General features: G+C 39.0%; 1 protein-coding gene across 1 annotated transcript in view; it reads right to left on the bottom strand.

Moving 5' to 3' along the window:
- Positions 1–16879, bottom strand: part of pcdh15b (protocadherin-related 15b) — an 831732-nt gene that overhangs the window by 345703 nt on the left and 469150 nt on the right. Inside the window, exon 19 of the mRNA XM_059948101.1 lies at positions 15494–15622. Within this exon, the coding sequence (XP_059804084.1) occupies positions 15494–15622 (129 nt within the window). The remainder of the gene's footprint in view (positions 1–15493; positions 15623–16879) is intronic.

The raw sequence follows: 16879 nt of genomic DNA, 5'->3' as shown, positions 1-16879 counted from the left end.
CCATCCATGCTGGCTTGACCATCAAGCTAGCAACTCGGCTTCGTAAAAATAAGAAAGCCTGCTAAAAAAGAACGCTGTCGCAACAGCGTCCTGATGACTCCACCTGGAGTTAACGGCAGTTTTTTAAAAATACAAAGCTTTGGGTTCCCTTGGATAGAAAACTTTGAGCATAGGTTCACCCAAATAACAGCAAAGAAAGGAAACATTATCAGTAATTTAAGATACTGGGAGCATTTCTATTAAGCAGAGAAGATTAATAAGAGACAAAATGTCAGGAGGATGTTATGAGAACGCAGGGTGACTTGGACAGGTTGGGTGAGTGGGCAAATGTATGGCAGATGCAGTTTAATGTGGATAAATGTGAGCTTATCCACATTGGTGGCAAGAACAGGAAGGCAGATTACTATCTAAATGGAGTCAAGTTAAGAAAAGGGGAAGTACAACGAGATCTAGGTGTTCTTGTACATCAGTCAATGAAAGCAAGCATGCAGGTACAGCAGGCAGTGAAGAAATCTAATGGCATGCTGGCTTTTAGAACAAGAGGAATTGAGTATAGGAGTAAAGAGGTCCTTCTGCAGCTGTACAGGGCCCTGGTGAGACCCCACCTGGAGTATTGTGTGCAGTTTTGGTCTCCAAATTTGAGGAAGGACGTTCGTGCTATTGAGGGAGTGCAGTGCAGGTTCACAAGGTTAATTCCCGGATTGGCGGGACTGTCATATGTTAAAAGATTGGAGCGACTGGGCTTGTATACATTGGAATTTAGAAGGATGAGAGGGGATCTGATTGAAACATGTAAGATTATTAAGGGATTGGACACACTGGAGGCAGGAAGCATGTTTCCGCTGATGGGTGAGTCCAGAACTAGAGGCCACAGTTTAAGAATAAGGGGTAGGCCATTTAGAACAGAGATGCGGAAAAACATTTTCACCCAGAGAGTGGTGGATATGTGGAATGCTCTGCCCCAGAAGGCAGTGGAGGCCAAGTCTCTGGATGCATTCAAGAGAGAGTTAGATAGAGCTCTTATAGATAGCGGGGACAAGGGATATGGGGAGAGGGCAGGATTGTGTATGGTCAGCCATGATCACAGTGAATGGCGGTGCTGGCTAGAAGGGCCGAATGACCTACTCCTGCACCTACTGTCTATTGTCTATAATATAGCTTTAGCAGAGAAAAGGGCCATGAATTTCTAATGTGCATATAGTGCCTTCAGGCCACAACAACTGCCTATGAAGTAGTTTTCAGGTTTCATAATGCAGGACAAAATAACGGGAAATTTGGGTAAATAAAGTCCCACGTACTGTAGATGACCACGGAGCTTGTTCTTGTAAAGCATGTTAAATTCCTCCTCCTACATACCACCACTACTATGCTCGTCATTATGACATAGCTTTTTAAATTGAAGGATTTTGATAGTGATGAAAAGCTATTTCCCTTGATTAGAGAGGTAATTGAAATTTTAAACTTTGCCATTAACAGAGTAAGGAAAAGTGCTAAAAGAACCCACGAAGATTTGTTGGAACGTGAAAAGCTATATCATAGAGAGTAGTGTCAGAGATAATTATTTTGATAAAGTTGATAAATATTGATAAATAATTGAAGCTGGGGAGGCACAGAGACCCTGTGGAAAGAAGAAACAGTATTCCTGTATAAAATAACACACTCAGAAATCGGGAGAGTGAAGGAGTACAAAATGGCAGGTGATATAGGTGAAACCAGATGAAGGAAATATAGGTGGCTGAAGGGAAGGGGCGGGGGACTTAAAGTGAGAAGCTGGAAGGGGATAGGTGGCAAATGCAAAGGGCTGAAGAAGAAAGATCTTATTGGAGAGGAATGTGGACCATGAGTGTGAAGGAAGGAGGAGGGGCACCAGAGGAAGATGAAAGGCAGATGAAGAGAAGAGAAGGGGTAAGAGAGGAGTCAGAAATTACTAGAGGTTAGAGAAATCGATGTTTATGCTATCATCCAGTAAGTAAGCAGTTTAGGCATTGGGACCTAATAACTTCTGTGCTATAAACTACATCTGCTGGCTCTTAGTTCTTATTCTTAAGTGCATTGGTATCATTGTAAACTATCAGTAACAACAAGTGATAGCCTGCACTGCGCAAGCTTTAAAATATCATCCGCATTTCCTTCCTCCCAGATTTTATTCTTGTTAGAGTATGAGTTTGTGGGTAGGATCAGAATCACAGTGGAAGTAATCTGGCTTTTTTAACACAGATCAACAGAAGAAGACACTTCCGTGTCTAAGTGAAAACAGATCTTTACAAAGTGATCTAAATTAATTACAAATATAAAACACAAAATAACTGAGTGCATAAGTATTCACCCACTTCAAGTCAGTGTTTAGTAGATGCACCTTTGGCAGCAATTACAGCCCTGAATCTGTGTGGATAGATCTTTATCAGATTTGCACAACTGGAGACTGCAATTTTTGCCCACTCTTCATTACAAAACTGCTCCAGCTCTGTCAGATTGCATGAGGATCCGAAGCAAAGAGCCCTTTTCAAGTCCAGCCACAAATTCTCAATTGGATTGAGGTCTGGACTCTGACTTGCCACTCCAGGATATTAACTTTGTTGTTTTTAAGTCATTCCTTTGGCTTTATGCTTGGGGTCATTGTCTTGCTGGAAAACAAATCTTCTCCTCAGCTGCAGTTCTCTTGCACACTGCATCAGGTTTTCCTCCAGGATTCCCTGTTATTTTACTGCATTCATTTTACCCTCTACCTTCACAAGCTTTCTAGGGCCAGCTTCACTGAAGCATCCCCTTCAGTTAATGCTATTAGTAAGTGCCATGAAGGTACTGGAGGAATCTATCCTGACCTCAAGTATTATACATTCAAGAATTGCCTTCAGACATTGGGAAAACAGTATGGATTTTCAATAGCCTCTATGATGGTCACTGATAGCATTCCATGAAGAGGCAGTAAGTTGATGATGCGCCAACCCTGAGAAGTTGTAAGAGGGTAGGAGGAGGGGGAGGAGGAGAAGAAGGAGAAACATTCCAAACTGGCGAAGGGTTATTCATGGAGCAATTCTCCAGCATAAATTTTATTGAGGAACAACATGAGAAATTTTGCACTTCAAAAAGGCTATCTTCACAGGTGTAAATATGCTGCTGTAGCCGCCATTTCATCCCTAATGTAGGACAAGAACTGCATTTCCAGAGTCTAGAAAAATGTCAGATTCCATCCAGTAACTATATGTAACATCTCGCAATATGTCACCTATTGCTAAACAAGTGATGCCACTATTCTAGAAAATGCTGATTGTATTTTAATCTCTTTTGCCAGAAGGTAGCAGACTAGGCATGGATTGCAATCTTCACCATGATGTAAATCACTATTAAGTGCAGGCACATCATTAGATTGTGATGCATTTGAAATAAGAAGAAATTCCATCCTTGCATCGTTATGCTGGAATGTGCAGTGAACGGTACAGATCAAGCACTGGTCTTCCAGTAGCAACATGATGCCTTCATACTATAACAGTCCTCTACTCAATTGGCACTGAGTTATATTTGCAGACAGGTCAGGGTGGTTGCTTGTTTAAAAAAAAGTCCATCTGCCAATAAACTCAGTGCAGAACCAATCCATATATTGGTAATAATTTGCTGTGGATGCTGGAAATTTCAGATAACATTAGAAAATGGTTGCACCAGAGTTATCCATCTGTCTGCCTTCTACTTAATTATATAACATGTTCAGCAAGAGAGAAAAATGCTACATATTCAGGTAAAATACTCTTTGAGGTTGTTTAAGTAACACAGTATGCAAGCTGTGTCCTCTGGGAAAAAGATTCGCAAACATTATTTGGTAGGAACATATGAAGGTTAAAAATAAACGCAAAAGATTCTGCAAATGCTGGAAATCCAAAGCAACACACAAACTGCTGGAGAAACTCTGCAGGCCAGGCAGCATCTACAAAGAGGAATAAAGAGTAAATGTTTTGGGTGGAGGCTGTTCATTAGAGTTTGAAATAAGAAAGAACTCAGAATAAGAAGGTGGGGAGGAGAAGTTGGTAGGTGGTAGATATGACAAGGCGAAGGGGAAGGTGGGGGGAGGAGGGATTAAGTGTGAAGCTGGGAGGTGATAGGTGTAAAAGGTAAAGAATTGAAGGAGGAATCTGACAGGAAGGATGATGGACCATGGGGGAAAGGGAAGGAGGAGGAGAGACACCAGAAGGAAGTGATGGGCAGATGGAAAGGGGTAGTAAGAGGGGAGCCCAAATATGGAATTGAGAAAAAGAGAAGGGGAGGGTGGGGAGAGATTTCTGAAATATAGAGAAAGCAATATTCATGCTATTGGGCTGGAGACTACCCAGGTGGAATATGAGGTTTTGCTCCTCCAACCTGACAGTGGTCTCATCATGGCAGTAGAGAGGGGCATGGTCCAACATATCTGAATGAGAATGGGAAGTTCAATTAATATGGGTGGCCACTAGGAAATCCCGCCTGTTGTGACAGACAGAGTGAAGGTTCTCAATGAAGTGGTTCCCCCATCTACATAGGGTCTCACCGATGTACAGGAGGCTGAACCAGGACAAGGTTAAGGATGTCCTGTTTGCTAGAACTGCTGGTAGTTAAGTGACGTGAGTGTGATCCATTGAACACTGACTCAAGTTTGCATTGGGATATAATGTTCGCTGATTTTTTACTGCTTGCACAAGGTGAGGAAATTCCTTGTGGCACCATGTCCAAATCATTGAGCCTTTGCATTGACAAACATAGCAGGTCACACTGACAATGGAAAGTTTGTCAGTAAACCCCTAAGCTAGATCATATCTCCTGATCCACCAGCTATCGACCCACAGTATTGAATTGACTTTGTTTCTTACATCCTTCACATATACGAGCAAAAATCTTTATGTTATGTCTCCGTCTGAATGTGCAAAGTGCAATTTATAGTAATTTGAAATAAATCATATGTACAACAGGACAGTCAATATAGCAAAAAAAAAATACAATTGTATCAGCGAGCATTAATCAGTCTGATGTGGAAAAAGCTGACCTGGATCAGCTTGATCCAGGATTTGGTCCTGGATTTAACGCTGTAGAAAGTCCTTAGGATTTAGGAACGCATGCCAAATGTCTTCAATCATCTGAGGTGACAGAGTCTCTGTCATGCTTTTCCAACACACAGCCAGTAGGTACAGACCACCTGAGATTCTGGGTGACGTACACGCTGAGAACTTAAAGCTATTCACCCTCTCAACCCCAGATCCATTGATATCAATAAGGATTAGCCTGTCTCCATTCCTCCTGTAGTCCTCAACCAGCACCTTTGTTTTGGTGACATTGAGGGAGAGGTTGTTTTCTTGTCATCACTATGCCAGGGTGACACCTTTCACCTCAGGCATATCAAGAACCTACTCCAAAATAGAAATTCTTGGAGCCTTTTACACTCACAGATCCAGTATTCAAAAAAAGAGGAAGATTTACATTTGAATATGCTGGGTGTGCTTCCAAGAATAATAAACTCCTATTTTGAAAAGCCTAGGCTAATGTTACTCTGTGGTAACAAGCTATATATAGCGCTCACTACTTACAATAATGCCCCTGTTCTTAGGAAATACAGCCAGTTGCAGCATTGTAAGCACTGGTTGGACTCAGAATCATGTCAGCGGTCAGGCAACCCAGGGGTAATCTGAAACTTACATCTCATGCAGTGTTTATCCAGGAAAGTTTGGACAGGCTTGCGACTGCTGCAGTGTAGAAGAGTGAGACAGGGCTTGATTGGAACATAAAAGATCTCAAGGTAGATGTGAAGAGGTTGTCTCACTTCTGGATGATTCTAGAACTAGATTAAAAATGAGATGATACCCATTTTGGACAGAGAAGCTTTGGAGCATAGAACATAGTGAGTAGCAGCACAGTTTTTGTGCTGACCTATTCTAAGATCAATCTAACCCTTCACTCCCATATAACCCTCAGTCTTTCTGTCATCCGTGTGCCTCTCTACAAGTTTCTTAAATGTCCCTAATGCATATGCTCTATCATCACCCTGGCAGGCCCTTCCACACACCCATCATTTTCTGTGTAAAAAACTTCTCTCTGGCATTCCCCCATACTTTCCTCCAATCACCTCAAAATTATGCACCCTTGTATTAGAGCCACAACTCCCCAGAACTTTCTTCTGCAAAGAAGACCATAAGATATTGGAGCAGAATTAGGTCATACAGCCCATCAAGCCTGGTTGGCTGACCCACTTCCCTCTCAACCCCATAGTTTTGAATATTTTTAAAGAAAATTAGAATACAAAGGGGTGAAAGGTTACCACATGCACCCTTGAATGCAAAATTGAGTTTATAATCAGGCCATAATCTTCTTAAACAGCGCATTAGGTCCAGGGTTCAAGTTTTATATTCGTTCACCTAATTCAGATATTTGCAAAATACTCGTCCATTAATTTATTCTCACACCTTTCAAGAGTTTTACTCATCTCAGTTTTACCGCTTACCTTACTTTAGCCTTTACACCCCTATCTTCCTTTATTCCAAAAGGCTAATAGTTTTCCTAAGGATTTTATTACATTGCTCTTGTTTATTTTTGTCTGTCGTCTTTTTACTACTCAAATTCTAAATTACATCGGTTTTTTTTAAGAGCAAAAGAACAACAGCAACCAAGAGAGATTCAGAGAGTGAGAGACAGAGAGAAAGAGTGAGAGTATGTGAGAGAGACAGAGAGAGTGAGAGTGTGTGTGTGAGGGAGAGAGAGTGAGAGCGTGTGTGTGTGAGGGAGAAAGAGTGAGAGAGTGGGTGTGAGGGAGAGAAGGAGAGAGGGAGAGAGAGGGGTGAGAGAGAAGGCAATAAACTATGACATGCAGAAAGAATGAACAGGGTGCACAATATGTAAATTTAAAATGAGCTGAAGTCATCAATTACGTCAATTGCTCAACACAGTAGCAGAATATGCATGAACATGAAATGAGGCCTCTAATTAATTAAATAGAATCATCCTGCACGAAATCCAATCAGGTGTATAAGATATAGGAAGGGAAAAGGACAATAAAAACTAATAAAAGAATAAAATAACACATTAACTGCAAGCCTTAAGGAAGACAATGCATACTAAAGAAGATGATTCACTGCTAGGATGAAAAAAATGAAATAAATTGCAACAATTATAATCAGATTAAGGTCAACTAGTGTACAATTACAATGATGAGCAAAATTAATTTAATTAATTAAAAATATGCATGCAATTTAACCTATTTTATATTATGTCATTCCTTATTTTTAAATCAATAGTCTGTTTATTTTGTCTAACTTCCAAGTACAATCTTCATTACTCAAAGGATAATCTGGAAAAAATGGCTTGTCTGACAATTGTAACGCTGGAAATTATACTTCAATACTGTTGATCTTCTTCACAGCTTGCTCAGGTGCAGTTCTGGTAATCACTATGTTAAATAATTGAGGACAGAAACAGCTAACTGGCAGAACAGGCACATGTCAGAACCAGTTCACTGTTATGAAGGAAGTGGTGCCTCATTGCTAACCCAAAAGTAATCAAGGCTGAGTTCTGAAGCAAGCTGAGACCACTGATGATGACAGTATTTTCATATCTTCTTCTCCTTATCACAGCCTACTCCATTCCTCAACTCATTCCACATTCAGGTCTCATTTAGAATAGGCAATTCTATTCTAAATAGAATTGAATAGGCATTTAGAATTTAGATCCTAAGGGTCACCAATGACCAGAAGCTCAACTGTGACTGTAAAAGCTTTGGTATCATTGTTTCAAACATTTTTTTGAAGCACTGAGTTGCTGAAAAGGTCAGCATTTATTATCCAAACCTAACCGCCTTTGAGAAAGTGTTGGTGAGCTGTCACCTTGCATTGCCATAATTCTTCTGGTGAAGTGCTGTTGGATAGGTCATTAAAGGGTTTAGATCCAGTAATGGAGGAGAAAGGAGATCTTTCCAAATCAGAAAGAAGTCAGTGTTAAAGTTGAGTTTATTGTCATATGCGCAAGAACGTATATGCAGAAGAGCAACAGAAAATGTACTTGCAGCAACATTACAGGCACATAGCATCACATACAGAAGATTCACAAGGAAAGCATAAACTATACAAATTATATGAGAAGGAACACAATTAGATAAAAACAAAGCCCACTGTATGCAAATAATGTTTATGGTGGGTAATGGCGTTGCTATGCTTAGGCAGTGATTAGACTGTGCAGGTTAGTACAGGAATTGTTGAAGAGAAGTAGCTATCCTTGAACCTGGTGGTGTAGCACTTCAGGTTTCTGCACTTCCTTCCTGATGGTGGCTGTGAAAATATGTAGATATTATCCATAGTTGTAGATAGAAATTGTGGCTTTGGTAGGTGCAAATTGAGTTTGGAAGCTGGAATCCATTTTATAGACAGTGCATATTACACACATGATATGCTGGTGATGGAGAAAATGTCTAATGTTGTAGATGGGGAACCAATCAAGCAGGATTCAATGCCTGGATGGTCCAGGTACTGTTAGTGATTGTTGTTGTACTCATCCAGACTAGTGGGGCCTACTCCAAATACTCATTTATGCCTTGGAGATGGTGGAAAGGCTCTAGTTGTCACAAAGTGGATTACTGGAGGATACTCAGCTTCTTAACTACTTTTGTTGCCACAATAAGACGTTGGCTAGTACAGTTGAATTTCTGGTTGATGGTGACTGCCATGATGCTTCTCAGCAATGGAAACAGAATTAAATGTCAGGAGTAGGCTCTCCTGCCTTGTTTGGCTATGAAAGACATAAAATCTGTTAAACAGCTAATTGGCTTGAATCAACGTCAGTGGAAGCAGACAAAAAAATGTCTGCCATTTCCATGTGACAAAAGAGTGCTGACATTACTTCGAGACTGCTCTTGAAGCCATCATGTTGTGAACTGATTCTTGCCTTCTGATACCTAATGAACCAATGATTATTTCCAAATAAACATTTTTGTGAACCATTCTTTGAAAATATCTAAAAAATGCAGACTTACGAATGAGCAGCCTGTACCTGTGAAGTATCCTGAGCCCAGTGAATAGCTGGAGCTATGTGCAACTGGCTTGAATTGATCTGATTCAGTGAAGAGAAGGAAATGACATAGGAAGCAAGTTGTTATTTGGGAGAGCAGCAATGAGGCAAGACTGCCTATAGCATTAGGCTGGAGCTAATGAAAGCCTACAATAGCTACCCCGATAAGCTAGCACCAGTGGAGTTGAGGCAGAGTGCTTCAGTACTAATCAGAAAAGAAAGTAAAAATGAAGGATACTGGCTACGGTGTAGTAAGAACATTGGAGACTAACGGTCACAAGGTAGACCCTCATTCCCTTGTCAGGAAGGAGAAGGATCAATCATTTGTGAAATGGGAGATCCCTTATTTTGGTGATAAGGTGATGGCCTGGGTGGATACTGGTGCAGTAGGAACAGTAGCATTTGGGATGCTAAATAATTTGTGTGGATACTTATATGGATATAATAAAGTGGGAATTTTGAATTAATTAATTAAGTAATTTACCTAACCCATGTTCGTGGTCAGTGGCCAGGGGTGGGGGTGGCGGGTAGGTGATCACCAAGAGTGACTTATCCTCCTGACACCCCATGATCTTTCCACCATTTCTACTATGGATACTCTGATGTGGGACAGAGTACTGTCCACTTGTTTGAGTGACTAAGTGCTAGATACCATCTATATTTGCACCTATCAAAACCTCAATTTCTATCCACAACTATCGGTATCATCAAGCATGCCATGGATTAGCACCCTATCTATCTACCAAACATTTATTCCCTCCACCAATGGTGCACCACAGATGCACTCTGTGCCATCTAAAAGGCACTGCAACTATGTGGTCTGGGTGGCTTCTTCATAGCCTTTCAAAACCATAACTTTTACCTCATGAAGAAGCCAGGCCAGCAAATTTCCATCAGTTTTCTTTCCACTTTACACACCATCTTAGCTTTGAAATAAATCATGATTCCTTCATTGTGAATGGGTCTAAACCCTAGAAATGACACTTCTACAGCACTTTGGGATTGTCTTCACCAGGGGAAATGCAGCAATCTAGAAATTCATATAAGATGATGAGGGACATTGATCGTGTGGAGAGCCAGAGACTTTTTCCTACAGCTGAAAAGGCTAATATGAGGTGTCATAGTTTTAAGCTGCTTGGAAATAGGTACTGAGGGGATGTCAGGGGTAAGTTTTTCCACACAGAAAACAGCGGGTGCATGGAATGCACTGCCGGCTGTGGTAGTGGAAGCAGATACTACAGGATCTTTTAAGAGCCTCTCAGATAGGTACATGGAGCTTAGGAAAATAGAGGGCTATGTGCTCGGGAAATTCCAGGCAGTTTCGACAGTAGGTTACATAGTCGGCACAACATTGTGGGTTGGAGGGCCTGTACTGTGCTGTAAGTTTCTATGTTCTTTGTTCCCACCATCTTCTCAAGGGCAATAAAGGATAGGAAAAATTGCTGGTCATGTCAGTGATGCCTGTGAGTCATTCTATTTCAATTTTATATACTGTATTTTAGAGATAAAGCATGGCACCTGGCCCTTCTGGCCCAATGCTTCTCATGCTGCCCAATTACACCCATGACCCAATTAACCTGTACACTAATAAAATGTGGGAAGAAGCCGGAAGTACCGGGGAGGGGGGAATAACACACTTGGTCATGAGGTGCAAGCACACCAACTCCCTACAGACAGCAGTAGAATTGTACACAGGTTGCTGGTGCTTTAATACTGTTGCACTAGCTGCTAGGTCACCATGCTGCAACCCAATCCCGTTCTGCAGCTATATTAGGAAGGGGCTCGTGGATAACACACTCGTGCCTGGGAGTAACTAGGTACTGCTAAAGTCTTAAAGTTATTATAAAATTCCTGAGCTCCTGTCACTCCTTGTAGACAGTATCCATGGTAACAGAACTAAATGCACTGCATTGTGACAGTGATGTCAGCTGCTTGCTATCAACAATTGGGTTCAATTGATTTCAATGGAACTACATTTTGACAGCAAAGAGGAGCATGCTGGTAATGCTGTTGCTGGCTCAGGGTGATTTTCTATGGTGGTCTAATAGAAATCAAACACTATTCAAACCGACACTCCATAGACATTGACCAGTTACTCATCCCTTTGAAAAACACCATTCTGCTGTTGATAAGCATTATATTCTGCATACATAGTGAGCACATGATCTTAGAGGCATTAATGAGTTCAAATTTGGCAACACTGGCATTAAATTAGTGTTGTACACTGATTTCCAGCACTGTCTGTCTTCTTTCAAATACATAGTTCTGGGATGCAGGATCACTCCCAATGTCATCAATGTTAGCATATTGACAGATATCACGAGTCACTTACACAAAATTCAATTCAAATTGGTATAGGTATTCCTCCATTTCTTCTATTCTAGTTAAAGATTTTTGCTACAGACCATTTGGGGTATTTGTCATTGCTTTAGAAATATACTTTCAGCTAGAGTTTAAAGTTCAAAGTGAATTTATTTTCCAAGTATGTATGTCACCATACAGCAAACCACTCTTTACCCATAGAAAAAAGTTGTACCAAAACATCCCCAATTCATCTTATTTGATTTATGAACCTCCTCTGAACAAAATATTTCCAAGAAATTGATTTTTTTTGTTAACTGAGGAAATGCTGCACCAGTTGTCCAAAATTTGAAGCTCCTTTCTCTCAACATCAATCTGTTTATTTTGATACTGATGAACAAAACCCCCTGTATATTATTCATTAGAGATCATTGCAACTCCCTTCCAACAAGATTCATGCATGAAACAGAATTCCAGACCTTGCTGGCTGTACTGCACCAGTAATTTCTTAACTACAGTATATTCTAACTACTACAGCACTCATGGAGTTCACTAGCAAAGGACAAATTTGCAGGTTCCCAGCATTTACACTGAGGATATCTACCTGATATTCCTACATTGGGTATAATGCATGCAGAAACATATCTAATTGCTTAAATGGAGAGAAATGGCTGTGAGAAAGGCAAATAAATATGAGTTAATTTATATTTCTAAGTTAATTTAATTAATAATTTTAATAGTTTTAAAGTGTTGTGCTTTGTTTCTTCTTTAATGTTGTAAATACTTCTAAATTAACGATTGACAGCAAGCTAAAGCAGGCTTCGAAAGCTGCCAGTGTTTTTTCTAAACACAAGGGATTTTGCAGATGCTGGAAATCTTGAGCAACATACACAAAATGTTGGAGGAACTAATCAAGTCAGGCATCATCAGCGGAGGGGAATAGACATTTGACATATCAGACCGAGACCATTCATCAAAGTTTTCTTAGCTGCTTAGAGGGAATTGTTCTGAAGATCTCAACTTCCACATCTCTCACTTCTTCCCATAATCCTCTTTCCCCCTCCATGTTAAAGCACTGACCCAAACAGGGCAAAATTCAAATTGAAATCCAATGCAAGGAGTTTACAGCCAGAAAGCATGCCTCTCAGTTTGCAGAGTGTATTTATCATGCTTAAAAATGCTTTCAGTCACAACGTTGGTTCATGAATCTTACTTAAATCTCGCATGTTACAATTCCACTGTTCAATATATTTGTGATGCATTGATTAATGAGTTCAGTTAATTATTTTAACAAAGTATACAACAAAATCTTTTCATGTAATTGTGCTTCCTGTACAGTTTCAATCACTTGTCTGCTGACATAATATCAGATCCTCTGTTGTTACAAACCGCTGCAGTTCGAAATAAAATTTCTGACCACTAGCAAGATACCTATTATGATGAAAATCAATTAAAAACTAACTTATAAAGTTTAACGTAATTCATTTTTATGGCGGGACCAAAGCAATTTCAACATTTTACAGCTGAAACATGTACAGGTTAAGTACCTCTTATCCAAAAGGCTTGGGGCTAGAAGTGTTTCAGATTTCAGAATGTATAATTAGGTAGCTTGGGATCACCATCATTTCCAACTCTGAACTTATATGCTACCAGTAAGCAGTTTTTGTCTTACACATGCTCATCACACATATACTTAACAGGAAAAAATTGTTACATACCATTGATATAATGAAAATATAATGTGTGCAGGGTAACAAAAGCAGCGTCGGAAAAATACTTGAATCAGCTGTGAACAACGATAAACAATGGCAGGCTTTCAGTCTCCTCCTGTGATGTCGTATTTTGATGAAAAGATGTTTTGATCAAAACCACTGCATTTATGTTTTACTATTTTTTAGGCTTTATGTAAGGTATAAAAACAATCAGCATTGTAGACTTGTTCTGGTGTTAAGATTTTTATCAGCAACAATCTTTGCAAACTCATCAATGCATTTCTCTGCTGCTTCATGATGAGCAGATGTTTTATCTTTATTTTTTTTAAATCTCTAAAGATTTAGTGCTGTGCCTTTTCTTAAATTTCTGCAACCATCCTGATGAATATTCATAATTACCTTAACATTTTCAGTTTGCCGTGATAGATCTTTGCTTGTTTCATTATCAGCATATTGTTGAACGGTATATGTTCACTCTAACACTGCTGAATCCATTCTTTCAATACAGGTGCAAGTTCTTCATTTTTTGGTTTTATTAAGTGTTTTTCCATTTTTCATTAATTCTGTTCATTACGTACGTGAGATCACTTCTCAGAAATGACTGTCATGCACAGAGACCTGTGTATTATTGTAGCAGTTTGTCGAATTTTCCATTTGTGACGTTATGTCATTGCTCAAAAAAATTTCAGATTTTGGAAGTTTTTGGATTTTGATATTTTGGATAAGGGACACTTAACCTGTACAGTACTTAGAACTTAGATTTAAGGCAGTTAATGCACCAAAAGTATCTAGTTTATATCATTAACATTCAGTATTTTCCTAGAAAATAAATCACAAAAGTTGGCAAAAAAAATCAGTCACATTATACAAAAGTACATTGCAATTTTTTGGCAAAACGGAATCTACACTGTTATATGCAACCTAATCAGATATGTTTGGACAGATATTGTTGTGCACAAATTCTACAAGGAAGTTAGGCCTTAAAGCATCCATGCCAGGACCAGCAGACTCAAAAACAGTTACTTTCTCCCAAGCTGTCAGGTTGATCAACATCTCCACGCATTAACCCATCTCACCACCCTCCAACACCACTGCAAACACATCCCTGAGTGTCACATTATTTTCAATCGGTCTATGTATATAGCAGTTACTTGTACATTATGTTTTACAGAATTGCTTTTACATATATATTTATTGTGGGGTTTTTGTTTTTCATTTTGTTCTTTATGCTTATTGTGTTTTTATGCTGGAGTAATAACCATTTCATTCTCTTCAACACTCATGTACTGAAAAATGACAATAAACAATCCTAAATCCTAAATCTTGAATAAAGGCACTCTAGCCAGCAAGCATGGAAAACAGCAAGGTATAATAAACCAGTGGCAAGAGTTTTCAGAGGGGAAAAGGACAGGAAGGGAGCACTGTAGTTCATCCAGCGCAATGTGGAACTACTAGTCAATGCTTGATCCGTAGGGATCAAGAGATTTGACAATGTTCTTGTAGGTTCAGATTTTCAGTCATAACCAAGAGCTGTGACCTGTTCAAGAAAGACCTATGGATGGGCCACCATTATGTGAGTGGGTGAGTGGGGAGATGTCTGGCCACAACTGCACTCCAGTAACATGTAAGAGATGTAGACAGACTGCTCTCGAATAAATTGCCCTCTCTAATGCAGCAATGAGCAGAACATTGGGAAGCAGGACAGATGTACTGCAGACTTGAGGAAAGATCATATGCTCAACAGATTGTAGTCAAGATGATCTAGGTGGAGAGAGCAGTCCCGATCTGAGAGCATGGTCAAAGACCTTTCCCAAACAGGTCATATCTCTTAGCCCTGATGATCTTTGAAAACCCAAGTCTACAAAGATGTTCATTGTTACAGGGATTTATGTAGGAAATGTTTCAATAAACAATTTAGGTACAAGATTTTTTGTTAAGCATGTGTTTGTCTCTTGGAACAAGATCCCCATCTCACACTGTGAGGCCAGTTATCAGCCTGTCATTCTTTCAGTAATAGAAAGCTCCCATTCAAAGGAATAAAGAGGTCTTCACAAGTAATTGTGCAATTAGACACAGATTACACCACAGTAAATTTAACAGTGGGCTCCAGATAGTGTTGAGAAGTTATCACATGGCCAGACTAATGTCAGTGGTGTCCTTAAACAACAAAAAAAGCTGCAAAGTAGTGCATTGCATTCCAGTTGATCTCTAAGTTAGCTGAATACAAAAAAACCCAAACTATGTCATCAAAAGAATAAAGGGAAATGTGCACAGTGATGACATCATCAGTAGTGTGCATTATCTCCAAGATTGCTTTCTGTGTGGAAGTGGCTAGATCAACAGCCACTGGTTCTAACGAAAATTGGCACAGTCGCTTAAAACATACATCAAATATCTTTCTACAAAAATAAAAGATTCTAATTGGTCCAACTGCCAGGCAACTATTTGCAAAATGAGTTCAATTGTCTTACCCTCACTTGTCCAACGTAGATATTTGCTTCTTCCTCCAATACAGTGAAATTCTTAAGAAAGATGGCATCAAACTTTGGATCATTATCATTGACATCAGTAACCATTATGTTGACGGTAGTGGTAGAAGTCTAAGAAAAGAGAAGCTATTTTCAACAACGATCATTCACAGCAGAAGACAATTTGAAAAAAAATATGAACACAATTTATGCATCTTTCGACTTCAAAGCAAAACCTACAAAACTGTTCCTTTAAGCAAGTGGCATTACAAAGTTGTTTCTGGCATAAACATGAAGTGTGAAAGTAATTTAAAATACAGCCCTTTAAAATTTGCAAATACTTCCCTACATAATCACAAGCAGAAAAAAATGAGATAATTAATCAAACCCTCTAGTGAATCATGTCCAGGTGCACAGCGGTGTCTGTAATTTTTTTTCCTTTAACTATATATACATATAATTTGCAAAGCATTCCTGATTTTCTGGTCCTTGTTCATTAACTCTTCCAAACCTGCTCTCAAAATATTAATGCTTTACAACTGACAACAAAAAATGTACTTTTCTGTGGTTTATTTCTGCTGAACACCAATGATAAAACTTTAAATTTGCAACCTTTTTATTGCCAGCTTGTGTAATTTATTTCACAAGCTCATCAAAATAATTTACTCTCTGCTGGGGCCTTTTCAGATAGGATATGAGCTAATAGTTTAACTTATAAAGCAAGTTACAATTCATAAAATTTCAGAAGAAAAAAACACATGAAATATATCGAATACTTCAGCTATTCTTTTTCTATTTCTATTTCAGAACTAATTGCAGATATTTTCCCGAAACTTCAAATTCATCAGTCCTCAGCTATTCATGGACAATCAATTGCCTATGCTCTTCTAAAAGGCATCATCTAAACAAAACCTGGAAAGGGATTACTAAAAACAATAAATTAAGCATATCAGTTCTTCATTTTTCCAAAAATTAGGTATATGATTTCCATGAATGACATTTCTTCCCAAATAGTCACTTGAAGTTGGAAATCTGACCTACAGGAAAACTTAGGGATGAATCCTTGTACTATCACATGTTGCACAGTAACATTTAATAATGTTTGTCCATGTTTTTGCCTTGTCATTATTTGTTAAAGGTTGCAAACATCTTTCTTGATCCCCTTGGGTAAAACAACAACTGCTGGAAGATCAATCATTTGGAATTTCATCTTGAATCAGAATCATTATCAGGTTTATTATCACTGGCATATGTCATGAAATTTGTTATGTTGCAGCAGCAGTACAATGCAATGCATACAATATTCTACAAATTCCAATAAAAATATTTTACACATATACATAAATTAAAGTGCAAACAGTGAGCAAAAATAGTGACGTAGTGGTCATG

This window comes from Hypanus sabinus, chromosome 22, assembly GCF_030144855.1.
Source record: "Hypanus sabinus isolate sHypSab1 chromosome 22, sHypSab1.hap1, whole genome shotgun sequence".
NCBI lineage: Eukaryota > Metazoa > Chordata > Chondrichthyes > Myliobatiformes > Dasyatidae > Hypanus > Hypanus sabinus.
The sequence above is the reverse complement of the archived record's forward strand: the minus strand, read 5'-3'. Positions and strand labels throughout refer to the sequence as shown.